A 27,716-nucleotide genomic window follows, 5' to 3' on the forward strand; every position below is an offset into this window, starting at 1 on the left:
CATTAGGAAATTAGTCTTGTTGGGGTAAGTTACCAACCTTTGCTCTTTTTCGGCATGGAAGGCAGGTTTGGGAAGAGAACAGATGACTCCAGCTCTTCTGAGTACACCTTCCTGTTCTCTTGAAATCGAGGGATCTTGGCCTGGTCTAAGGTAGAGTCCAGATAATCTACAGCAACAACTTGAACATTAAGAAAGCAGGTTAATACATTTGTTCTAAACAAACTGTCAAAACTGAGCAAGACAGGTTACAGTGTAGAGCAGTGGTTCTCAACCAGGGGACCGGGACCCCTAGGGGGCCTCAACACACTTCCAAGGGGGCCACAAGATTACTAAAAAAATATTTAAAATAAGTTATTCAAATAAAATAACTTAAAATGCTTTAAGCAGCTAAAAAAATTTATGTAGGCCTACAACACATAAACTGACAGATCCTGGGGGGCATCAAATATTGTCTTCGACAATAGGAGGCCTTGGAGACAAAATGGTTGAGAACCACTGGTGTTGAGGATCCAATACTAACTCATGTTGTCAGTGACGATGGTGAAGGGTCTCAGGTAGGTCTTCCTCATGTTCTGTACCAGTGTGTTGGCATACTCCTCGAAATGGCGCAGCAGGTGGGCTGTGCCACCTTCAGAGTGCTGTATCTTCTCCCAGTTCTCCTTGTTGACTGGGTCAAGGATTGCACTTCCAGCTTTAATGATGTTCTACCACAACATACACAGACCAAACAAATATGATGATCTAAAGTATTTCACAAGACCAAAAGCTAAAACTCAAGAGTTTACTCAAGCATGTAACATTCATCAATATTGGACCATAACCATCCACTTTGGGACCAAAATATAATTTAGTTAATATACATACATCTACTAGATACATTGTATAATTGATTGTGTGCCTGGTAAATAAGATAATGTGCTTAAATTCCATTCTTGCATTTACGATCCTTATAACCTCTTATAAATGTTATCCTTAAAAGTATGCTAAAGGCCTCATGAAGGTTAATGAGTGAACTGTATTACTAATATATATTCTCCTTTGTTTTGTTTGGGATCAGTCACAATTGATGAAATCACATTATTCTACATAAATGCATGACTAAAGCCCATAATAAAGCCTGTCACTCAGGGTTAGTCTTTCTTTCGTGGGCCAGATTATCCAAATGTAAATTAAAAGGGGTCCAAAAATTTTTTAGACTAATTGTCATATCTTCTCAACTAAGCCTCCACAAAGAAATCAAATAACTTAGAAAATACAAACATAAACAAATTAGCCCTTTAAAATGATAGGGTTACTGTTTTAATGACAGTTTAATGTACAACTGTCATTTTACAAAAATACATTTCACAATTAATAAAAGTAAAATGTCTATTTTTCCTCCTAAAACTCCAAATCAGTACAGGAAATGGAGCCTTTCCTGGTCCTGAATGTATTTTAAACTTGGGCACAATTGGAGCTAGTGCAATTCTCAGACATTTGCTGCTGTGTCATAGTGCCTAAGGAGAGGACATACCCTGTATCAACTGTTGTGGCTCATCTCTCCTCTACATCTGAAGATTAGCAGCTAAAATACTTCTGATTGGATAAGACATGATCAAACAGTGCCAGGTCATGTGTGGGGAAACTAGGGTAACTGAAATATGGCTCCCATCTGAATATGGACTGTGGTCCATTAATTGACAACCATTATGCTGAGATTTCTATTGAGTTTTGTACACTGATTTTATCAGGCAGCACAGCAATTTCATCAAAATCAATTTATGGGCCTTATACTGGACAGCGGGTTGATAGTTAAAGTACCCTGCTGTAGTTAGTGGCAGCAAACTGATGCAAGATTTCAGAAGTATTTATGAGCTTGAAAAGTAATTTAGGATTTAACTGTAATCTCTAAAAATGTAGATTAAGTATTGCACTTTATGTCAGATTCTTGCACACTGAAAAATGTGACTGAATTAAGTATGAAGCAATGTTGCAATGAACCTTATAGTACTGTTTTTTTTTTTTCTTTGAAGTAAATTAATCGTTCACTTCCATTGTTTCGGTCATGAAAAATTATGTTTGTTTGTTTTTTAACAAATAAGTTAAAAAAAAATTATGTTATGATTCACTCATAACACAGGAAAGATGTTCAATTGTTACCTACTAGCTAATCTGTAGAAATGGTGACTGAATGACTCAGTAAACGATTTTATTTGGTGAAAAGACTTGAATCAAAAGACTTGAGTCACTGGGATGAATTAAATTTAAAAAACCAGCTTCGGATGAAGATGTTTTAGGCAGTACACCATTTTGGACAAGCTAGTTGGAGCTAGTAGACCACTTTGGACATGAAACAAACCAGCTACCATGTTCCAAAACCAGCCAAAGACCACCTGTTATGACCTGGTTTCTCCAGCAAGGCTTTCTTTTAAAATGCACTTAAAATTCAAATACATTTTGTGTTCTTACTATACTCTTTGGTGTAATACACACCAGTTCGAATCAGTTTTCTTGGAAGAAGAAAAAAAAAAAAAAAAAAATATATATATATATACATATATATATATACACACACATACATACATACATACATAAATATATCTATCTATCTATCTATCTATCTATCTATCTATATATATATATATATATATATATATATATATATATATATATATATACACTCTATACAGTATATACATATATATAAAATACTTGCTGAAAGTGCATCTGTACCTCGTTAAAGTCTGAATCGTGTGTGGCAGTGAGCTCAAAGCCCTGCTGCAGACTCTCATGTTCTAGGACACTGGTCAGCAGATGATAGGCGGTCTTAATGTCATTCCCAAAGAGGCGATCAGTGTGGCCCATGGCAGAGTGCAGCAGGCCTGCCAGGCTTTTTGATCTTTCTCTATCCATTTGAGAAGCATTAGCGTGAAGATCCTCACTCTAAATAAAAAAAAAATGAAGAAAAAGTGAAAAACTGGTAACTTCTAGAATATTTACAGTCCCGTGAGAATGCACAATCAAACATTGAATTTTTATTTGTGATTCTTTGTGATGCTCTTGACTACAATTCTGGACTGAATCAACACACAAAAAGGAGACACACACCTCTTTCTTCAGCTTAGAGAAGCTGAGGGAAGTGCAGTTGAAGAGCTCTGGTGGAAGCCAGCCTTTATCATTGCTGCAATGACGGAAAGCTGTGCCTGTGAAACCACACAGATAAATCATAAAGTCAGTGTGTCCAAACTTTTGACTGGTAGTGTAGGTTCTTGATTTAGTTCATGAAGCATTTGTCCAACATCTTGACTCACCACTGGATCCTTTGGGGCAGTTAGTGGCTAAGGGGCTATCAAACATAGTCCTGGGCCACCAGATACCATCTTCAAAGGCTTTGGGACAGCCATCATAAACCACTAAATAACAAAAAATAGAGAGAAAGTGAGACTGAGAGAGAGCGTGGAAAATCAGGCATAACAGATATCGTTTAGTGTCACTAACAAAGCTTGTGACTGCAAGTCTTAATGATGCCCATCATTTCTGCTTCTCGAAATCCAGTCATTACACATACTGCATCCTGACATGAAAGCTTTCTGCTCATAATTAGAGAAGGCACTCATAAAGAGTTTATTGCACTTACGTTTTGTCATAATGTGCATGCATATGGAATCTACAAACAAAAACAGCTTTAATATTTTGCTCTTTTATAAAATTTTCAGTTTTCTGAAAATTCTGCTTTGAAGGTTATGTCATTTGGCATACAGAGCATTTTATAAATTTTAAAGTTTTACTTTAGTCACATGGACTGTTTTTATTATACTTTTATGGCGCTTTTATTTTTTTGGAGCTTGACAGTCTCCATAAACTTTCACTGTATGAAAAGAGCAGCCAGAATATTGTGCAAAATGTTCCTTGTTTCAACAATAAAGAAAAAACAAAAATCCGTTTTGGGTTTGGAATGACACAGTTTTCATTTTTGGGTGAACTACTACTTTAACAAGAGTTAAGACCTTTCAGACTGGTCAACGGCTATCCTGGACAATCATTTAAGTGAATGGGTGACTGATAGCATGCATACCCACACATCCCCCGACCGTCACTTCTGCGAAGGGGTTGTCACAGCGGTTGCACTGGCGACCTACCACGCCCATTTTACAGGCGCACTGACCAGTCACAAGGTCACATGTTCTGGAATGTGCCCCAAGGTGAAAACAATCGCACGGGTAGCAAGTGTCCCCACCAGGAGGCCGGTAGTAATTTTCCTAAAAAACCATAAAAGGAGAAAATAATAATATCTTAAAAGTATTGACCAGTGATAAAATTTGATCATAATCTGTAGATGTTGCTGTATAAAGAGATTATACTGAGTTTTATCAATTTGTGACTGCTTTAAAAAGAAAAACACAATCTTATTCAAATAATATTAATTTGTTACTATTAAACTAGAAAAATTAAGATGCAATCCGATTGTTGTTGAACGCCTCCTGCCACTCCACTTCCTGTCTTGTGCATTATCTTAAGAATTTGGAGCATGCAATCACTTGCAACGTACCTTGCAGCTACACTCTCCTGTGGTTTTATTACAGTCCCTTTTGAAGCCTTTGCTGACATCACAGTTACAGGGCCCACAGGTTGGGTATCCCCACCAGCCACGAGCACAAGGCTGGTCCCCTCTGTGTGTGTGCGCACATGTCAAAGTGTGTGTGAAAAAGGAGAAAGAGAAAAAGAGATACTATAAGAGTGCAAGCAAAGTGTCAAGCAAACACAAGTTAAAGTAGAGATGAATCGGAATGCACTTCAAACTGTGCAAAATGAGACACAGAGAGTGTTCAATTCTCTTTGAAGGACTGAGACACAGCTTGCTTTGAAATCGGACGTAAATTGTGCTGTAAAATCAAAGCAAACGGTTCTGACTGAAAGGCAAACATGGAATTGCATGTACAAAAGCAGTATATCATTCTAAGCCTGATTTCTTTGTTAGAATTTAAAAGAGAATCTTTTTATGGTTAAAAAAGCAACTGAAACTAAATAATTTCAAAAAGGTTTTTTAAATTCAACAAGTTTTGCTAAAGAACGGTTTCCCTTTAATGGATGAATGTTTGGCCAAGAACTGGATCATTCCAACAGTCTATCTTAATTTATGTGTTGCATAATAAAAATAAGAAAAGTGTGGACGTCAGAGACATACTGAATTACAAGACCAGAATTAAAAGCAAATCACAAACACAGGTAGCTTTTGCTTTGACAGCTTTCAACAGCTCCTAGCAAAACCTTTGAGCATTTGTTACTTTGTTTGATTTGTTTGGCACTGGCAATCCAAGAAACAGACCATCAAATTCTAAATCTGTTGTCAGTGAGCATGTTTCACTGGTGGATGTACATGCTTTAAGTCCACCAGTGCTTTCCTAATCCTCACCAATTACAAAACTAAACATTAAAATTTTAACGTGGATCTTTTCTTTTATGTTATATAAACGCAAGTCAATTAGACTGATTCAAGTTTTAAAAGCCTTAAAGGTTTCACCCAAAAATGAAAATTCTCTCATTATTCACTTACTCTGATACCATCCCAGAAGTGTATGACTGTCTTTCTTCAGCAGAACACAAATTAAGATTTTTAGAAAAATGTTTATGCTCTGTAGGTCCTTATAATTTAAGTAAACGGGTGCCATCAGGCCGCTGGCTGTTTGATAGTCCAAAAGTCACATTTAGGCAGCATAAAAGTAATCCACACGACTCCAGTCGATCAATTAATGTCTTCTGAAGCAAATCGATAGGTTGGTGTAAGAAACACATCGATTATTAAATAGTTTTTAACTTTAAATCGTTGCTTCTGGCCAGCGCTGGGATGCTGTTTGAAATGAACTAACTCTCGCATGACATTCGTTCCTCTGTTGTATACAAAGTATGCGCTTCCGACTTCTTGCATGAACGTGCCATAGCACTTGCGTCACTGATTTTCATCGACTGCTGGCAGGAAGCGATTTTTTTAAGTTAATAAAGTTTTAATTATCAATTTGTTTCTTACATCAACCTATTGATTTGCTTCAGAAGACATTAATTGATCAACTGAAGTTGTGTGGATTACTTAAATATGCCTTTTGGACCGTCAAACAGCCAGCAGCCTGATGGCACCTGTTTACTTACATTATAAGGACCTACAGCTTCAATATTTTTCTAAAAATCTTAATTTGTTTTCTGCAGAAGAAAGACAAGAAAGTGAATAATGAGAGAATTTTTATTTTTAGGTGAACTATGCCTTTAAGTATACATTACACAATACAGGGCCTTTTACACCAAACATACTTTTGCATCCATTTGTGCTGATTTCCAATTGTTTTTCTATGTAAACATGTACTAGGTGGATGTCTGACTATTGCGCTGTTTTTTCGCTGTTTTTTTTAGCATCTTGGCATTGAGTGCCACGTTTTTTAGACACCGTTTGAAATTTAAAAGAACTTCAACTTTTAAAACAAGTCTCGAGACACCTGTGCAATCTTCTATTTGTTGTGCAATGTCTTGCTTTTTGTGAAAGAATACATTTGATCTAAACGGCCCCTAACAGTGTTTCTTTCGATTTGAGTGAATTTGATATTAATTCAGTAACCACCCCAACTGATTCAGTGAGTCATTAGACTGGTTTTAAACTGATAACTTGTGGGTTATCGTTATGAACAAGAACCTGTTCTTGATTCCCAACACTATGAATAAATGAATGGGCCAAAGAGCAAGAGTGACACTCACTTGTGCTCACAGTACTGGCCATAGTAATTGTGTCCACAATCACAGCTGTAACCGTGCATGGTGCCAGGTTTGCGCACACAGGTGGAAGTGTGTTCACAAGGATTTAAGAGACATGCATCCACACAATCTCTCCCAAAGTAACCTGGTGCACAGCGAATGGGAAAAGGAGAGAGAAAGTGAGTGTATGAGTCACATATACAGTATTGTATATAAAATAGCTCTTAAGCTCTTTTGTCACTCTCAAACACTGGTAGCATTACCGGGTACACAGACACATGTATGAGAGGCCCAGTTATCCCTGCAGCGACTGTGTGTTGGGCACAGATTGGACTGACATGTATCAGGGTTATTACATCCATCTTTAGCACGAATTTTCACTGCCTGCTGCATGTTAATATTGGCAGTATTGGTGGAGGTCTCGCCCATTCGCACACCCTGCAAGATAACCACATGATACTGTGTAACACATGAACAACGCAAAACAGACAGTGTACGTGTGTTTCTGTGTTTGTGTGTGTGTGTTTCACCTGCATGCAACCAGTAAATCCACCCTGGACTGTGCCATCTTTTTTAAGCACTCCACCGATAAACAGGTTCTTCAGTTTAAGTCCAGGCAATTCATTGCCGATCTCCACTGTCCTCTACACAATAAAACAATATCAAAAATCACGAATGCAAAGAAAACTAAAATGCATGGCCCACACTTAGAGCCCTGTCTTAATGTGGACCAGGACATTTGATGGTCTTAGCTGGTTTAAGTTGTTCTGCCAGCCTGGTTAAGTTGGTGTTCAGCTGGTTAAGCACACAGACTATCTAGCTGAGAAGTGGCCCAAACCCCTTAAAAACCAGCCAACAGACCAGCCTGATCAGGCTGGGAGACCAGCTAAGACCAGCCAAACATCTTAGGCTGGTTTAAGGCGTTTGTCTCAGCAGAGAGGTGATGTGTAAATAAATATTGGGATGATATATACCTGAAACATGCCATAGTCCAAAGACACAAGAGCCATGTATTTGATGTCTTTGCCATCTTTTCCACTCTTGAGCTCGACGAGCACATGATGCCACTCGCCGTCATCGACACTGACTTGAGGGAAATCCAGGAGCGCCACCCGTCTCACACCCAGAAACACCTGGAACCTTAAATGTCTGTTGTTCGCCTGGAATAACATTAAGTTATACACTGAAAGTGGCTGAGATGAGCAAGGAAGATTTCATCAATCTGCTTCATTAGCAAGGGGACATGAAAAACATGAAAGAGGTTGATGCATTATGTAGACGTATGTTCACAATGCAAAGCTCTCTCCCCAGTCCACCCAGAAAGTTGCAAAAATGGGTCATTCAAAAACAGTCATTAACAGCTCATTAACATATGACCGCCCCTTTTTACAATTACGTGTCAATTCAGCAACTTGGTAGGGGTTTTGTTAATCATTTCAGAGCTCTATTACACATAGAGGTCTTCAGGTACTGTAGCAAAATCAGTCTTTTTAATTCTAAACATCAACAGGAGGTTGGAAATGGTCATGGAAAAATTATACGTCTGTTGCTGATGCAAGAATTTTTTTATTATAAACAGATTTATAATGGGAAAAAGTGAATATGAGATTTAGCTGAATGAGGCTAAATCTGGTTAAATTAACAGGAGACGTACAGTAGGTCTAGTAGAACATCCAACTTGCAAGGTAATTGTGGTCCCCATTTTGCCAACCACATCTTTAATACAGTTTCAAGTATTTATTTGTTTTCCAACTCAACAGGCTGATTTCTAGAAGCAGCGGATTATTGTAATGACAATAGTATAATTTACGGGTTACTGAATCACAATACTCACCATCAGACTAATCTTAGAGAACTCCCCAGCGCTGGCTTGTAACAGAATGCCAGTACTCTTTCGTGTGCGAAACATAAGACCCATGTACCAGGGGATGGCAATGGTGATGTCAGTCTCGCTCCATGACACGAGGGCGTGGCCATCGAAATGCAGGGGTGCGGGCATTACTACAGATAAAGATCATCAGACACGCTAAAGTAATTCTAGACATAACAATCAACATAGTTTGGGTGACAACCAGACAAAACAAAATTGTTTTGTTTTGATGACTGTTAGATTAAACAAACACATGCTGAGGGAAATGCCACTTGTTGCTTTGACATTCTCTTCTGTCTCAAGGCAGAAATAATCACTATCATTCATGTGCCGAGGAATGCTTCCAAGTCATCCAGGAGATTTCTTAATGTTGAAAGTTCTTCCACACCATTCTCCTCAGGGCAAATATTTTACTGCTCTATGTGAGGGCTGAACTTACAGAAATAACAGTAGTATTTCTTAGACCCAACCCTGGTAGTGTGACAGTAATATGAGTGATATTAATGGTTGAGCCACCTTCTCTGTTTTGCTTCAGTGCATTTCGTAAAGAACACATCATAAAAAGGTCTAGAATGAAAATTGAAAATCAACCAAAAAGGAAAATTCTGCCATCATTTACTTACCCTAATGTCATTTTAAACTCAAAGGACTTTCTTCTGTAAAACACGTTCTTGCACATATTCAAAACTGGGAACGAATAGAATTTTCGTATTTGGGTGAACTCTCCCTTTAAACAGAACAGTGAAAATGGCATGGAATTCATAGGCACTTATAAAAAGACTCACAAATAAGAATAATTACTGAATCATATTTGTGGCAAACTTACTGTACAAGACATCCTTTTGAAAAAAAAAAAAATTAAAAGAAGTTTAAAATAATCAGATCAACTTCTTGAGTTCCATTGGCAGCTGAGTTAATAACTGCAGCTTTTTATGTTCTTACAGTCAAAACATGGCGTGATCCCTTCATCCAATTGATAAGCACAAATAAATAGAACATACTAGTTCAACAGCTTTTCCCTCCAGGAAATTAGGTCAAACTAAGCTTGCAGAAAATGTTAAGCCACTTGCAATCCCATTTCCTCCTTCAAATCTTCACTCAGTGTTAGGTGGACACTTTGTGATTATAATGTCCTTTAATGTACCAAAATTGATTTACAGTGGAAAAAAATACTTAAATATATAACCAATATGTAACCAACAATATTCAGCACTTTTTCCTGTAGTATTTCAAAAGTTAAAATACACATACTAATTACCAAAACAATTAAACAACTTCACTGATTAATGAACTTCAACATGACTGACAATCGTCTATTGAGTAGCAAAAAAAGTGAAGCATACAAACTATATTGTGCTAAATAAGTTTAGTTACAGTACATAGTAGGCTACAGGGGTAATGAAATGTAAAGGAAGATTGAGCATTTTTGAGGAAAGCAAGATTTCTGCAATAGGTGTCTTAGTCGTATGTATGAGTCATTAGATTTTTGTACACATTGTTATTTCAAGGAGGCCCAAGGCAAATCAAGGTAATGGATGGGAGGTGTGTCTACATGTGTGTCCTTTAAGCAAGATGAAGCCAAAGGTGGAGGTATTAGAAATAAAAGACTTGGAAAGAGAGGATTATCTTACCATGTTCACAATTCTTTCCTCCGTAGCCTAATGGGCAGTTACAGAAGTGGGTGTTCCATTTATTCACGCAAACTCCTCCATTCTGACAAACAACCTTGCTACAAAAGTCATGTTTTGCTGCACAACCTGAATAGAAAGAAAAGCTTATTTTAAATATTAAGGTTCGAGATTGGCATCAATGGATAGTTGTAAAAGAAAGAAAAACTTTCACTGAATAGAGCTGTGAATGTTTTTCCCCCCATTATTTAAAAAGATTTTTATGCCAAAAACAGTCCGTTCACTTCCGTGATAATTTCCAATCTCTATAACAATGAAACTCTTATTAGTAAACAGGTGTTTCGAAGGAAATGCAGAGCAGCAGGTGCTACACACTGCCGGGAACAGCACAAGGTGTGGCGGACTTTACCCACATCTTACTCTTATAGTTCTTCTGGTGTTTATGATTTTTTTGGATTTAGAAGTAATAGTTTTATCCTATTTCCTTCTTCTTCTTTCACTGTGAATGGGCAGGCAAAGTTGCTGAACACTATATATACTGTATGTCGTTGATGTGTAAATGTGGGCTTTCATGAGTGCAACCTAGTTTTTAAAAAAATAACAATATGTTTTTATAGTACTTGATATTTAAAAAAATCAAGGAAAATTAAAATTGTTATGATATGGCCACTTAGAACATATCAGTTGTGGACAGGTACACAGTTTCTAACCTGCTAAGGTGCCGTTGTTTGCGATGAAGTCAGCCATGTCTATGGGTTTGCTGTCGATGGTCAGGTTCCTAATGCAACCCACAAAGTCTCGGTTCAGAACAGGGAAATCCACAGGCAAATTTGGAACCCCACCCAGGAGCAGAGGTCCAGTGAGATCCAGTGACCTGCATAGACATGGAAAGACAATACCTTGAAGTCAATACCCAAACACTTCTAAACATTATCCACTATGTGACACAGTACAAATTGTAATAAGGTTTAAAAGTTACAAATTGGCTGGTATTATACTAAACTTTTGAAAATTAGTAGGCAGCAGATCCTATGGACCCTTTTCACAGCCACAGATAATTTTTGATGATGTGATTCTGCCTTATTTAGCAGCATAAATCTAGCAAACTTTTTTTATATTTGACATTTTTTAATTATTTAGCATTTAATTAATTTATCTACCTTGGCCTTCATTTAAAACAAAAGTTGACACTGCTGTGATGGGGTTTCATATACAGCTGCTGAGGGAGTGACAGTAAATTTGGCATCTTTCTCTCTTCTGATTGCCATAGTCCATTACTCTCTATTTTTTTCCTCTTTTGGATGGTAATGGAAACTTAGTATGAAAAAGGTCCTTTTGGATGCATGATTTTAGGTTAAAATGTACACAAATGTATAAAGGAAGGAATACGTTTGGGTATGTGCTCTTTGCTGTATGCAAAATTATCATACAAGAATTTGCAAATGCTGTTTAAAATAGTTACAGATGGAGTATAGCGTGTTCACTGCAGGACTTCAAAATTCCCAAAAAGTATTTAATGTCAACTACCCATAAATGCTAGCTATGCAAGCTTCTTATGTGTGATTACATAGTAAAATTAAACATTAAAGTTAGTCACAGAAATACAAAGCAGCTTACACTGCATTAAAACATAAAACGTGCAGAGCTACTAAAAGCTGCATACTGTTTTGTGGTCTTCCGACTCATTATCTTGTTCAGAATAATATTTAGTTATTTATTGTTTTTATTTAGTAATAAAAAGTATTTTGAATGGTTTTATTTTAGTCTATTTATTTTATGCCGTGGTTTTGTATTTCAGCATCTGAATTTTACAGCACTGAGAACGGCAGTGCATTTTAACAACAATAAATATTGTGACCCATAAATCCAAGTTGATCTGAAGGTTTATGGGTCAGCACTTACTGTGAGCATATGGTCTGACCCTAGCAGTTGTATTGCAAGGCTTTACCAACCATATCTCCACTTATCTCAGATGGAGATCCACCATCTCAAACTGCACTGTTCTCGAAACAGAGACACAATTAGTCTATAATGGCAAATCCCAGCTGCAGATAAGCAGGGAGTGTGGTTCCATTGTCGAGCCCATAAAACTAGTTTGACATGAAACAGAGTGCAGATTGGTGGAGATTAGAAAAAAGATGGAGCTGAGAGGGGAGCAGCAGAATGCTGTGTAATCTCCTGTAATGATCAGCTATTCAACACCAGTCTGCAGTTAGAGTGCCTCTGCGTGCTCAAGTTCCTCTGCCTCTGCGTGCTCAAGTTCCTCTGCCCCATCACACTTTCTGTGCAATATTTTATGCCCTGAGGACTTGGGATGATGAAGGGATAAATTAATGTTGGAGACAGACAGAGTGAGAGAAGAAAGAGAGAAAAGAGAGAACAAAAAGTTGTGCTTCAGTTGCTATCTAAACAAATATCTTAAGTTTAAACTCTTGAAAAATTGTCTTTCTTTTGTTGCTTTTAGTACCTGTCTGATAGTAACTTTTGAAGCCATCTTTCTTCTAGTGTACTCCTAAAGTTGACAAAATAAACTTTTAGCAGATATACACATTTAAAATGTATAGAGTTTCTCTTCGGGGAAATCAGGCAAAAAATAATGATGACTTATCTTGTACTACACAGATTTTTGTCCAATCAAATGCTCTCTAGAATGAGAGTGTCCCTCCCATTTAAACCACCAGCAACCGACTGCTAAGTAGCAAATGATAGTTCATGTCTGTCAAAAAAACAAGTCATTCAATATGTCTTACTCAACCTTGTTTCAGTACGCCAACAAAGGAAAGGAAACTGCCCTCGTCATGGCATTGTCATATGGTCTTTAATATATGTACTGGTCTTATAATGAACAATATATCGGTGCACATTATTCCAAAGAAAACAAATGTTTGCCTTTGTAATCATTCATCAAAATTTAATAACTTGCTCCGCCTTTGAAAAGACTTTCCTTTTTGGTTGACATCACCCAAGTCCAATTATATTTCAACCTCTTGCCTCCAACCACTGGGCTCCGTTCTGGTATGTAACACCCACTTTTCACAATACAATCAATTCCTGATGGATAAATTAAAGTTCCGTCCATCAATATTTTTCATGCTAATAATCTTGTTTCACTCTGAAATATATCACAAAACAGAATTAAAATCGGTTATGAGTGCTGTTTCATGCTGACTTAAAGAAAACACTTACTTCTTTTGGCCTGTTTGGGTACCGCGGGCTGCACAGGTGTAGTTCCCAATCTGTCGCCCGAAACGTAGAGCCATGGCCACATCACAGTTGTTGACAGCAACAACAGCAACCTTTTCCTCAGAGGGGCCATGAGGGATGCCAAGATGACCAATATTGGGCTTTAATAAAAAAAATTGGTAAACTTCATTTGATGATTTTGATTACAACAAAACTTGATTAAAGTTGCACTACGGAACTTTGTGCTCTCTAGCGACATCTGTGGTTGAAAAATGTCTCCCTTTTTCTCCCCAATTTGGCATGCCCAATTCCCAATGCGCTCTAAGCCCTCGTGGTGGCGTAGTGACTCGCCTCAATCCGGGTGGCGGAGGACGAATCTCAGTTGCCTCTGCGTCTGAGACAGTCAATCTGCAGTTGTTGAGCGTGTTACCTAGCGCGTGTGGAGGCTTCACGCTATTCTCTGCAGCATCCATGACAACTCACCATGCACCCCACCAAGAGCGAGAGCCACATTATAGCAACCACGAGGAGGTTAACCCAACATGACTCTACCCACCCTAGCAACCGGGCCAATTGGTTGCTTAGGAAGCCTGACTGGAGTCACTCAGCACGCCCTGGATTCGAACTTGTGACTCCAGGTGTGGTAGTCAGTGTCTTTACTTGCTGAGCTACCCAGGCCCCCTAAATTCTCTGGTTGAAACTTAAAATTGCAAACAATTTGGGGAAGAACACTTTATGTGAGTTGTGTTTGTGCACTGCTCTTCTGCGTGGATAAATCTCATGATTTGAGCTCACCTGGACACGCCTGTGTGTGATCATGACTGGGAGATATTTAGAGTCATAATGTTCTATTTTCATGTTGATATTATGCTATTCTTTTAAACATTTTGAAACCGAAATATTGCTTGGTTAGATAAAGATAAACAACACTACTATTTATTGCTTAAATTGATAAACACTCGCTTATCAATTTCAGAGATGAAACTTGTGATATGGCTGATACGATTTCAATGGACAACTTTATTATTTAATGGAAAACTTTATTATTTTATATTATATTGTAAAGCCTCAGTTGATTATGCAAGTAAAACAGTAATACTACAATAGTATGTCTATGCACTGCACACAATAACACTGTAAACTAAAAACATAAAACAAGGATTTAATAATGATGGGAATGAAATATACTTTATTAAACATGATAATACGCAGAAATATGTAATATAAAAATAGCAATAATAGCTACATTTAAATAATATTTTCTTTAGCAGTAAAGTTATAATAGATAGATGGACACTTAACAAATTAATACGTACAGTACTGTGCTATGAAACTTTAAACAACTTGAGATGATTGTATATTTCATGGGGAACTACCTTGAAGTAACTTGTACATATAGTGGCTTTAAGACAGATTTGTAAACAGAAAGACTATCTGCTAAATGGACAATAAGTGATTGCATGTGCATTTCTGTGACTGGGGCAAAAGAAATCAGAAAACAGTGTCACACACTCTTAGGGACCTTAGAAACTAGAGCAATGTTATAAAATGCTCAGAAGTCATGAATATTAGTAAACATGTGACAGTAACCGGACATTATATACATTGCGATCGGTTAAAGCACGTGTATTGTTTGATACATACAAGCATGATAAGCAAGATAAGCTTCAACAACCGTACAAGACCTACCATATCCAAACATTATAGCAAGTAAAGAACTTCGCCAAACAGTTAACAGATAAACATCCATCCAGACTGCAGAGATGCTATCCTGAACTGTGTGACCGTGACTGGCTAAACTGAACAGCATAGTTCCCCAGCCAGAACACGCAACAGCCAGAAGTACTTTTCTGTGTTTACGGACATGACATAATGACATATGCCTGCGATTTCATTCCAAATCTGCCCCGACAGCTCAAAATACAAATCATTTCTGTAGGCTTACTCTAGTGAATCAGGGTAAGGTAAGGACATTGTCTTGAACAGTTTTTTTTTTTTTATGTACTCAATCAGTAATGGCATTTAAAAAATACAAAATACAATTCTTCCGTAGTGCAGCTTTAAGTGATTACAAGCAGTGCAAAGTTATTTTGTGGGTCCTTTCTTGATGACAGACACAGTTGGATAAAAGCAATGGCAAAATGGCTAAGATAACTTAGCTCTGAGAATAGTTCAAGCATCATTTGCTTGCAGAGGCCAATTCATTTTATATTTGTTTATCTAATGCAATGAAATTCATACATTTTTAAGTGTGGCTTTAGTGTGCAAATATTTTTGGAGCAACTGTACTTAAAAACCCAATTAGTTTTCAAATCCTGTCTTAAGAATCCCAAAGTCTGAGTACTTTGTTTGTAGGTAATCTCTGACATAGAACATGAGATGATACTACTTTGTGACATTTTGGCCTTTTCAACCTCACCTAATTGGATTAGGTCAGCAAGATGCTTGCACAGAGGAGTTACCAGAAAGAAAGAACCCAATTCCATGATAAACCTCCCCAGAGACCCCGGTTTTCACATCACAGCAGAAATATGTATTATCATCTGGCAACACCCTTCCCCCATGTAAGGTTTATAACATTTTCTCAACTCATTAAAATGGATGTTGTGGTGCATTTTACATGAGCTGCTCTTTGATGTTGGCCCTGTGGTGTTAAGAATGTCAAAGTGACAGAGAGTGCCCTCTAGTCACCCTGTGTGCAACTAATGTCAATCAGAGTCTGATATGTTTTCTTGTTCTGGTGGGAAACATGAGGACATTTTATAGATAGTCCATTGCATAAATTGCATTTACAATGGGAACAGACATCCACACTAGCTGACTATGTTTATCTAACAACGTCATCTGTGTAGCCCTAGCTGAGTTGAAAGAGAGTGAAAGCAGCGAAAAGCATTTCTAAAGCATTCGCCTATAAAGTAACTAGATGAGGACACTGAGTCTATATATAAATATTACTTTATAACTAGATAAGGACATTGGGCCTCATTCACTTCATCTATAAGTTGGCACTACAATGTATTTTAAATGTACAAAAATTTTAGGAAAAACTGGAACCACACTTATGCAAAAATCACATGCTCCCAGTGTCATTATAAACATGGAATAAACACGAAATGAATTAAATTCAGGGCCAGAGTGGCTAATCGGGAGGACCGGGAGAATTCCCAGTGGGCCGCTCAAATATTGGTCTGGCAGGTCCGCATGTTGAGTGAGGCACTTACAATCAATATAGATGCAACTGCATGACACAGTACAAAAATTAGAGGACTTTACAGCTCTCAAAAGATTAAACTCACTGAAACAAACTGCACAGAAGACCTTCACTATTGTATTATGGGCTTAAGCCCGATCTCCTTAAAGAGACAGTAACCATTTTGCCAGTGTCCAAAACATTTACATTCTAAGTAAAAGAAAAGTACATATTTGTTACTTTTAGTCTTTTTTCACTTTTAATGTTGGAATTTGGCTTTTTTAAAAAAAAATTATGGCATGTACAAATGTAAAGACAATCACTCAACCTTCAGTAAGTTTCTTGAGCAAATTTATTGCTGCACATATTTTCACTGGATCTGCTGCTATGTTAAATAAAATGTCTAATATTTTAATTGTGAGTCTTTATATTTTGAAATATTTAGGTACAGTTACAGTTCTATAGTGTTATCATTTGCCTAGGTAGACTTTATAATAAACTTGACATTAAAATTAACTTATTTTTTAAAGCAGATGCAATGAAGTCTTATGTCAGAAGGCTACAATCTAAGTGATTTAAACATAAAATTTAAATCCCATCTGTGGTTAAAAAAAAAAAAAAAAAAAAAAGACATGGAGAAACTATCATTTTCTAGTAATTACATATATTGTATATTTTTTGCCATGTTCTCGTTTTTTCGTTATCATGTTTACCAGACAGAGATAGATAGATAGATAGAGAGATAGATATAAATTATATAAATATAAAACATATTTGTGTATTTTAAACAGAGTGTATTTTATCTGCTTTTCCTACATTCTGAAGTGTATAAATGTTATTAAGCGTCCAACTAAAGATTATAACGAGAATATTTTATATCTAGACCAACATTGTGTTATTCACCCTCATCACAACAAGCTTAAATACAGTTACAAATAGGCCTAAATCAAAAAGGTGCCAAATGCCTCAGGCTGTAGTTTCTGCTTCACGAGACGAGGATTTGATAACAAAATTAAATTATACGGAATGCTATATAATTATAAGGAAATAATATATTATACGTAACTTTAAAGTAGTCATTCGACTTCATTGGAGAAAATAGATAAATATGGGATCACACTTTACATTAGTGTTAATATTACAGCCTAATTATATGAGTTCTACTTACACAAGAAATATACATAGGAATTATACAGTATGTAGGCCTGCAATGAGTAACAGACACTGTAAAATAAAGTGCTTATTTTTTGTGATAATTTTGATGAAAATATGAATTATAAAAATTACATCTTCCAGATGAAAACACACACAACGAACAGACCTCCTGGACATTTGCATGCTTTCAGAGATTCTCACTGCTGAAAACTATGACAATGTCCGAGCTGCCCCTTTGTTCAATTTATCCTTTAATACTTGACATCTAAGAAAATGCATACATTCATAAACTAGGTGTCAGTTTCAATATACCTCTCAGTTGTTGGCACAGAGCAGAAATGAAGAGGGGAGTAAGAGCAGCACTGGTAAACTGGTCAACAAGGAAAGCCATGAATAAGAGCATTCCTGCAGTCTGATGCAAGTGTAGAATAAATCCAAGACCTGAAGCTGGATATGCAGTCAACAGCAGTCTTTCTGCTTTAAAGTGAGAGTTCACCCATAAATTAAAATTCTGCCATCATTTATTCACCCTCATGTTGTTTCAAACCCGTTTGACTTGCTTTCCTCTGTCCTTTCCTGTCTTTGTTGGCATCTGTGTTTACTTAAGTTACACACAAAGGTTTTCACAGCAACTTTAAAGGGTTAATTCATTATAAAGGTAAGTAATTGATAACACAATTTTCATTTTTGGGTGAACTATCCATTTAAAGGTGGTGTAAAAACTATTGTGTGTAACCTAAGTAAACCCAGATGCCGGCACAGATGGTAAAGGACGGAAAAACACCAAAAATGCATGGCTTACCTTTAATGAACAGAATACCATCTAAATATCATGTTTCCATCACTATTATGGCAGGCATATTACTCTATTATTGTTTTCATCAGGTGTACGACATTCTTAAAAAAACAAAAAACATGACGAAAAGAGAACTGTGAGCGGTGATGCCCCTTAAGGAGATAACCGCACCTCAACTTAAAATCACACATAATAGGGATCCGTTCCCATTGTAACATCTTGATGATTCTGCATTTCTCATTTCCCATGTCCAATGTAAGGAATGAACTCAGTGACAAGCTCAATGCCCTCAGGAACATGTATGCACACAAATCCCGACAACTGCTATTAACCTCCAACCCTGTAACTCATCAGCTTTTGACTCATCTCTCAAAGTTCAAAACAATGGCTCATGGATTCCTGTGGGTAAACAAGGGTTTTTTCCTTTCCACATGTGCTACTCCATAAAAAAACATTGTTGACGTCAAAAGCCGGCTGTTCAATCAAACTTCATGGTATTTTGGCATCCAATCAAACTTTATCATATTCTGTCACTTGGGAATATGGCTAAAAGGGCGCTCACACTAGGCTTTGAGCACGCAAAATGTTCTGGACAATGCAACAGGCCAGGATATGATGTCACGTGCGAGAGCTTCCGGTTTTAGCAAATAACACTTCACAAATAACAAATAATAGTATAGTAAAATGTTAAAATATATAAAATATATAAAATAAGAAAATATATGATCACCAACTAAAACCTCAGTAAACAGTCAAAGTAAGTTTTGAATAAATATCTGAGTGATTTTGAGAACAAAGAGTTCAGTTTACCCAAATTTTAAAATAAAAAAACAACTAATTCTCTCCACAAATGTCATGTCAAAAATATTCAACCTCCTAAAGTCAGTCATTTGCAGAGCATCCTTTACCCTTAATAACATCAAATAAATGTTTCAGGTAAGCGTTCTCAGGCTTCGGACACCTCTCTATTAGAATTTTTACACATTTCTCATGAGCAAAAGCTTCCAGCTCATTGACATTCTTTGGTGTCTGTGCTGCCACTGCTTCCTTGAAATCCCAACAAAGATTTTAATGATGGACTGAAAGGTCCATTCCAGGACATTCCACGACCCATCCCTGAAACAGATTTTGTACAACTTGGATGTTTCTTTGGTGTTATTGTCTTGCTGGAAAGTCCAGTGATCACCGAGCTTCATTTTAAACACTGAAGGCATCACATTTTTGCCAAAATGGCCTGATACCTGAAAGAATCCATGGCGTCAGTCACATGGTCAGGTTAGCCATTTCCTGCAGCCGCAAAACACTCCCATAATAGGACTGACCCACTTCCAAGCTTGACCGTGGGGATGGTGTCGTTCTTGTCATCACCTTGCCTTTCTTACTCCAGACGTACTGCTGATCCATGGGTCTAAAACTCATTTTCAGTTTAGTGTCATATGTCCATAGTGTCATATGTCTCCTTGCCCATCGTGAACCTGTTACATTGTTGCCGAAACCCAGGAAGGAGGAGGAATGTGCTGTTGTGGAGTCCTCGCTGTGCCGTCCGCCAGGGGAGGAGCTGCGGCCATCCGCCGGGGGACAGAGGAGTCGCTGCCAGCCGCCAGGAGTCAGAGGAACCGCTGTCATCCGCCAGGGGACGGAGTCGCCGCTGCTGGCCGCCAGGAGTCGGAGGAACCGCTGCCATCCGCCAGGAAGGGGAGGAGCCGTTCCGTCCGCCAGGGGTCGGAGGACTCGCTGCCGGCCGCCAGGGAAGGAGCCGTTCCGTCCGCCAGGGGTCGGAGGACTCGCTGCCGTCTGCCCGGGGAGGAGCGGCTTTTGTCCGCCAGAGGGCAGAAGAGGGGCTGAGGACCAGGTGACGGCATGTCCAGGGACCGGCGAGCAAGTTTTTCTCTCTCTTTCCTCTCTCTCTCTCTCTCTGTGTCTCTCCCGCTCACCCTTTTGGGGTTGAATAATTATGACATGGCTGTATTTAAAAAAAATCCTGCTATTTAGAAATATTAGGTTATATATTCACACTATGACTTTATATATATATATATATATATATATATATATATATATATAAAATTATTGTCACTTTCTAGCAACAATAAAAACACAGCTTTGAAATATGTATCCTTTGAATTGAGCCTAGAAGTCAGTGTGTGCAACGTTGTACAAAGTTTTTCCCATGAGCTTGTATTTCCTGTTTCATGCGTTCACATGCATTTGAAAGGGAGTTAATGGAGTGCAAAGTGTAGTGTGACCCTGCCCATGTTTTAAATAATTAAAAATGTTCCTTGAGGTTCACTTATAATATTTGTAAAGTTTTTAGCACAAAAAAACTGTCATATATTTGTCCTTTAAGACTTGGCAGTAAACGCCCACTGTTATGATTAGCTCTCTGCTCTTGGCTGACCTGCTCTCTCCTTGCCATCTCTCAGCTCACCACTACTGGGTGGGGCTACGAAAGTGATAAGTTAAAATAAGCATTGATGTGTTGTTGTTAAGGCAGTCAGATGCAAATGTCTACCACAATGTGACATCACAATGTGGAGGAAGTAGAGAACAAGACGTTTTGGAAGCTTGGTTCCAGTACATTCACTATGATCGCAAAATGCCGGTAATAGTATCTAATATGGAATAGTCTTCCTAGCATTGTATGGGACCTAGACACACACTCTCAGTTTAAGTCTAGACTAAAGCCTTATCTCTTTAGCCAGGCATACACTTAAATTATCCCTCATTTCATAGTTATGCTGCATTAGTCAGGTCTGCCGGAACCGGAAACACTTCTAATATTCTATGATTCTGCTTTAATGGCATCTATGCTAATATTATTCTATTTGTTTCCTTGTCTCAACTTCGGGATACATATCCTGAGGTTACCAGAGCTCCGGTCCTGCCGGATGTCCCACTCCCACCGTTATGTGTTGCTGAGTAATGACTACTAACTGCAGACTGTGCCAGCCTAGATATCAACTCAGTCTACTATGATGGACATCACATAGGATGAACTGCTGCCAACTCCAACCGTAAGACACTGGATACTTCACTGGCCACTGCCTGAACCTTGGACTTAGGATGGATTTCACCAGAAATAAACTGCCAAAAGCTTCCAGCCAGACTGCGATGCACCTCACTGACCTTTGTCTGCATCATTTTGGTCATAGGATGGACTATACTCTCTTAAAATGGAATGCATAGACAATAAATTGATTGCCAACTTAAAGGAATAGTTCACCCCAAAATGAAAATTAATTTCACTCCCAGATGTGTATGACTTTCTTTCTTCAGCAGAACACAAACAAAGATTTTTAGAAGAATATTTCAGCTCTGTTGATCCATAAATTGCAAGTGAATGGGTGCCAAAATTTTGAAGATCCAAAAAGCACATATTGCCATCATAAAAGTAATCCATATGACTCCAGTGGATTAATTAATATCTTCTGAAGCGAAACACTAGGTGTGTGTAAGAAATAGATCAATATGTTTTTAACTTAAACTGTTCTGGGATGGCATGAGGGTGAGTGAATTATCAGAGAATTTTCATTTTGGGGTGAACTATTCCTTAAATAACAAAAGAAAATGAATCTGTGTGCACTTCAGCAGTTAATTCAGGATGGACTTCAAAGACATTTAGAATCTTACAGTTCAAACAAAATCCTTTAGTTTAAACATCACCAACATCTACTCAGTTTACTCATTTTAGCCATGGCTTTTACTACACACAGATAACTAATATTTGCTTTAAATTCATGCTGTTTAACCAGAAAGGAACCAGTTAAGAACCACTCCTATTAAGGATCAAATACCGGCAAACTGTAAATTAACTGAAAGTGTTTTCATTCATCAAAAGGTAGTTTGCAAACATCACACTAGGTAGTCAATGGCCAAGATGTTTTATTACTGAAGGTAAATATTTGAAAGTGTCCCCCAAGACTGGTTGAGTCCATAGACAAAATAACACATAGGTTGAACTTTGAAGATCAAAGATCAATGGGGTCAAAGAGATGTGAGGTCATCTAATCCGCAGCATTATACATTTCTGAGGCACCGTTTCACCATGCAGTATGGCAGACATTTCAACCAAATCTTGTTAGAGAAATTCTGTCATAAAAATAGAGATGGATTTCAGTATGTGAAACAGCATGTCAACACGACCTCACATGCATGCATGCAATATCAGAGCTTTCACTATGGCTTATTTGATTTTATCATAAGGACAAGGCCCCAGATGGAGCAAAACTTCATGAAATAAAAAGCATATTCTGGAGATTTAGAATAATAGGACCGGGTGTTTTTATATTTAAGTGCATCAGAAAAAAATGTGTGCCATCTGCCGCTTTGAGTCTCCAAGAGTGCCATTGTAGCCCCAGATTAACTCACCAGGGGGTCTGCTATTGTCTGCATTCTGAACTGAACTATATTTGAAATTGGACTCCTTAAGTAAGGGGGTAAAGGGGGAGCTGAGCTACTACAGATACAATGAAGCAAACTCACCATATGCATGGGGAAAAGGGGCGTTGATTACGAATAGATGGCTTCAGGATCTGATCTTCCTCATAAGCATTTTAGTGATGCTCCAATCCTATGAAATCATGGTTGTTCAACGCAAGATGTTTCAAATATTTATGGTTGTGACTATAAGGATATTAGTAATAACAGTACAGTCATGACAAGTGTAATATGATAATAATTTTAATATATTTCACTATACGAAATCAATATATGACACAACAAACCTGCAAAAAGGCAGACTATTATATTAAGTAAGGGGCAATGTACAGACAGCTGGTTATTATTGCAAAATAAACCTCGACAGGGTGATATTCTTGTATCAGCCTGAAGGGTTTATTTTGGATGCATTGATTTTTGTTATTTTATTATACGAGAAGATACGAGACAGAGTGATACGAGACAGATGAAACTAGCACACACTGTAAAAAAAATTAATGTGTGAGTTTACAGTGAATTCCTGGCTACTAGTTGCATGACTTTCACAGTATATTTTACAGTAGTATTTCTACAATTTATTAAAATTAAAACACAATTGTATACTGTGACTTCACAGTGAACAGAACCAAGAAATTACTGTAATTTAGTAGTGCCGTGTTGTAGAATCACAATGATCATCTGTACTTTTTTATCTACATTGTTTGTTAATTTTCACCATAGTTGAGATTTGTATGCTGTGTTGATATCTGTGTGTGCCTGGTTGACAGATTTTTTTTACATAAAAGATTAAGAGATATAAACCCAATCATATCATAGACAATAGTATTGGACTCATTGTTCATTTAATATGATACTATTCCTTTACTTTCATATGCATCATATAGTGTAGTAGACAATAAATCATGGTCTGATGTAAAGTCAACCACTACCTGTAGGAAATTGGTTGCCTGAGACAATAGTCAATTATACAGTTTAGCAGTTATTATAGATAAATACGTCACGGCAGAATGTCACAATTGACCAATCAGAATCAATTATTCCAAAGAAAGGTGTAATAACACCGGCTAACTTCTGGCCTTTCATCTGTTCTATACAACTTTGGTGGATGTTTTTAAAAATCAAAGAAATTATGAACCATCAAAAAGAGAAAGCCACAGCATACTGACTGCCATCCCTCAGGGATAAATGTTTCTTTTTGAAGACGCATCCTTGAGATTTCTTCTGAAGCTTCAAATGCTTTGGTGCAGTAATAATACTGAAAAACAGGCTGTACTGAAAAAAGATATCCAAAAAGCACACAAGAAATCGGTAATTTCTTTATGAACAAATACTGTAGGTTGCCATAAGGTCTATAGGGTTACTATAAAGTCACTTTGAACATTCCTTAGCGAGGAGTTGATAAGAAAGAGAGGTTAATGTACTCAAGCAGATTTAATTGCTCGTGTAACTACAATATGGTGGTATTTAATTTGCAATTCTGAAACAACAAAAAAGTAAAAAATTTTGTTTCAAACCTCATAATGGAGAACAAGACTTTAATATAAGGTTTTAAATATAAGCTAACTAACATAATGGGTTACAAAATACTAAAAAAAAAAAAAAAAAAAAAAGACATCTAATAAGATGCCTGGCTAACAGAAAAAAACACAATTAGCTTCTAGCTATGAAATATGACACATGACATATTACACATGCACTAAACTTCAGCCATGCATTATTTCAGAAACTGTAATATGAGGGTCTGAAAACTGTAAGGATCAAAAAAGTAGAAAAGAAAGCTGTTTCTTTGAGAGGAGCACTTAGAAGCTGCTGTGAACTTTGATACAGCTAAAAATACCATTGAGATTGTGTGTCTTCTTTCATAAAATATGGACACAGAGGAACTGGTCTAAGAAACACTGACTTGCAAGTCCCTGCCTTTCTCCAAATAATTTCCTAAAATTGGACCTATGCTATCTAATTTACATTTACACCTGGTATTACAGCAATAAAACTATCTAGTCAGAAAACATCTTTAGTGTACCTAATATCAAAATACAATGACACAGATGAAAAGCACACACTTCTGAAGGTGACTTAATAAAATAACTAAGAATTGTGTACTCGAAAAATTACATTTGTGGTTAGATTAAAATTAAATTATATTTGGGACATTTTTAATTCATGCTTTCTTTTTCAATGCAGTGAATGATTTATGTAGTCATGAAATCAGAGTCACAGGAAACGCATTTGAGACACATGTAAATACCAGGATTAAATAGCAATCTGACCACTTGTCAACATATCACCCTAGATGAATGTTAATACCAGGTGTAAACAAGGCCATTGTGCACAGTACAAGTGTCTTACCTTGTTGTAGTAATGTAGATGGACTGTGTGCCATTGTCCGTCACTAACCCCACCAGCTACAAATGGAGCCACTGTGGTTTTAGACTCTCCTGAAGAGCAAAAACAGGACAGATTAAAGCAGTTTTACTGATAACAGGTGGAATTTAAGAATAAGGGGCCATTCAGACCGAATGCGTTCTTGCGTTAAAAAAAAAACAACAGAAAGCAGGTGTCTCATGATGCGTTTTAAAAATGTAAATTCATTTAGCTTGATGCAGCAACTAAAAAACATGGTGCTACTACGTGAGACGCTGAAAAAAAAACAGCTAGATGTGGAGTAATGGTCAAAGATGTCCATATAGCACATGATTACATTAAAAACAACAAAGAACAGAGCATATGGATGCAAAAATCTGTTCTGAGTGAACGGCCTCTAATGCTGTCAGTCTGTTTGAGTTCAGAACTACATATGGTAATGCGTACTGTCCAGTGGTGTGAACACATTATTCAATGTTGTAAAAGATATCCAAAATATGTTACATGATTAACAGAATGTACAATACAGTGCTCTAAATTCCCACATCACCAAATTCCAAACTAATCAAATGTGTCCAAGGCACCTTGCTTAACACATGAGAAGGATTTTAACGTGTGCCTTTTTTCCAGTCTAGTGGGCATGATAAGTAAATCATTATAGAGGAGATAATGATATATCAGGACCTCCCATGACAGCACTGTCCACCAGTGCACGCACATAAAATATCTTAGTTGTTTATGTCCTAATCTGCCTTAATTAGTTTGAGTGACTTTTGCCCTCTGTGGGTTCATAATTTACCAGAATCATAGTGTTGTGAGAAGTTTTAAATTCCTGGTCAGTGATGTGCCACTGGAGGAAATGCCTTTCACTGTCTTTCTTCTCAGCTAATGTGGACTGTTGACCCTCAGAGCTGTATAAGATGTAACAAGCATCTGCTCATACTAAAATACTCTAGGGCTAAATTCCACTATTGCATTTCCTTGAAAACAATTCTGACCTGTTAAAGAGACAGGGTGTTGTATTTTACATGCATTGACTGGACAGTAACTCTTGTTGATGTGTGAAGTTTGGCAAAAGAAAGAAACAGGTAGACAGAGGAAGTGTGTTTGAATGATCTTTGGCCACCTGTTTCCTTTGGCAAAACTCTGAATACACACATACATAAAAATGATATGACACAAAAAGGGGCTGAATGGCCAGGAGTCTCACACTGTACTTGTTCTTCAAATGAATTGGGTCTTCTTTTCAGACAAGAAAAGATCTATCTATCTATCTATCTATCTATCTATCTATCTACCTACCTACCTACCTACATACATACCTACCTACCTATCTATCTATCTATCTATGCATTTATGCATTTACAGTATGTATTTATGCATTTATTTGAGATGCTATTGACGGCATCTTGCGAAATAAATTAAAACAATAAAACTAAGAACAAAAATCACATTTGTCCTTTATGAATAGTAATGTCAAGATGTTACTGTAATAAATACTTACCATCAGCTTTTATATCAGAAAACTGAAGTCAAAACATGAATGTGAATACACATTCTCTAAGTCAGAAAGTCACTATATTTTGAGGAAGACCAAATTACTGTCTTAAAGTAAAACTGGGTTAGCTCCAAAATGCTAAACCATTAATGAAGTCATCAATCAAAACATATTTCTTTATTCATTTATTGTTTGCTAGGGAACTTGGTTACCGGTTACTATAATGAAACAGGTACTAAATCAACTGTCTGGGAAAATACAACATAAATTAAAGGTGCAACGCTGAAATAATAGTCGACTACTCACCAGCAGAGAATGTCAGCTGTATTTGTTCTTCCACAATTTCAATAGCAATGAAATCGTGTCTTTCATTAAACCTCCCGTTATACAGCAGCAAAGCATTTTTCTCCCTAGTAGCCAACCTATGAATGAAAAACAGCTTTTTATTTTTTTAAACTGGAATGCATCATTATAAACTTGGTCATATTAAACGTTAATTTTGAATTCTTTGCATACAAATTTGGCCCAGATGTGCCAAATAAATGACAGACGCTACCATGTGGCGTTTGTTTATGCCTTGAAAATCACCCATATTGTGCCTTTGACATCACATCCCTTTTCATCTCCAGCTAGTGAGATACTACATTTGTAAAGAAGTAAGTGAAAGAATTAAGTTTTGGTCTCAACACTTTTAATCTTTGGGTTAGGAGTATATTAATGTTATTACAACACAAATGTTTAATTTAGATAATGCTTGCACATGTCTTGCACTTGCACAGTGTGTTGTGCAAAGGTGCGCATGTGTTCAACTGCAGTTAGGTAATTCAGAGAGCAGGCCAATTTTTGAAGACAGAAAATCTGACCTCCTATTGCAGATT

The 27,716-nt window shown here is 37.2% G+C and overlaps 1 protein-coding gene across 3 annotated transcripts in view; it reads right to left on the reverse strand.

Annotated features, from left to right (window-relative positions):
- LOC127437691 (cadherin EGF LAG seven-pass G-type receptor 1-like) overlaps positions 1-27,716 on the reverse strand; it is a 79,681-nt gene that overhangs the window by 11,913 nt on the left and 40,052 nt on the right. For 2 of the 3 annotated variants that reach the window (XM_051692767.1, XM_051692766.1), the window contains exons 4-20: positions 27,145-27,260; positions 25,326-25,414; positions 13,402-13,559; positions 10,926-11,089; positions 10,219-10,344; positions 8,552-8,718; positions 7,692-7,877; positions 7,248-7,361; positions 6,981-7,155; positions 6,721-6,862; positions 4,529-4,649; positions 4,055-4,238; positions 3,291-3,392; positions 3,088-3,182; positions 2,713-2,922; positions 521-704; positions 38-178 (exon numbers count right to left, since the gene is read on the reverse strand). In XM_051692767.1, the coding sequence (XP_051548727.1) occupies positions 38-178; positions 521-704; positions 2,713-2,922; positions 3,088-3,182; positions 3,291-3,392; positions 4,055-4,238; positions 4,529-4,649; positions 6,721-6,862; positions 6,981-7,155; positions 7,248-7,361; positions 7,692-7,877; positions 8,552-8,718; positions 10,219-10,344; positions 10,926-11,089; positions 13,402-13,559; positions 25,326-25,414; positions 27,145-27,260 (2,474 nt within the window). Of the gene's footprint in view, positions 1-37; positions 179-520; positions 705-2,712; positions 2,923-3,087; positions 3,183-3,290; positions 3,393-4,054; positions 4,239-4,528; positions 4,650-6,720; positions 6,863-6,980; positions 7,156-7,247; positions 7,362-7,691; positions 7,878-8,551; positions 8,719-10,218; positions 10,345-10,925; positions 11,090-12,682; positions 12,728-13,401; positions 13,560-25,325; positions 25,415-27,144; positions 27,261-27,716 lie in introns of all 3 variants that reach the window. The other variant, XM_051692765.1, reaches the window with a different exon arrangement.

This window comes from Myxocyprinus asiaticus, chromosome 48, assembly GCF_019703515.2.
Source record: "Myxocyprinus asiaticus isolate MX2 ecotype Aquarium Trade chromosome 48, UBuf_Myxa_2, whole genome shotgun sequence".
NCBI classification, from domain to species: domain Eukaryota; kingdom Metazoa; phylum Chordata; class Actinopteri; order Cypriniformes; family Catostomidae; genus Myxocyprinus; species Myxocyprinus asiaticus.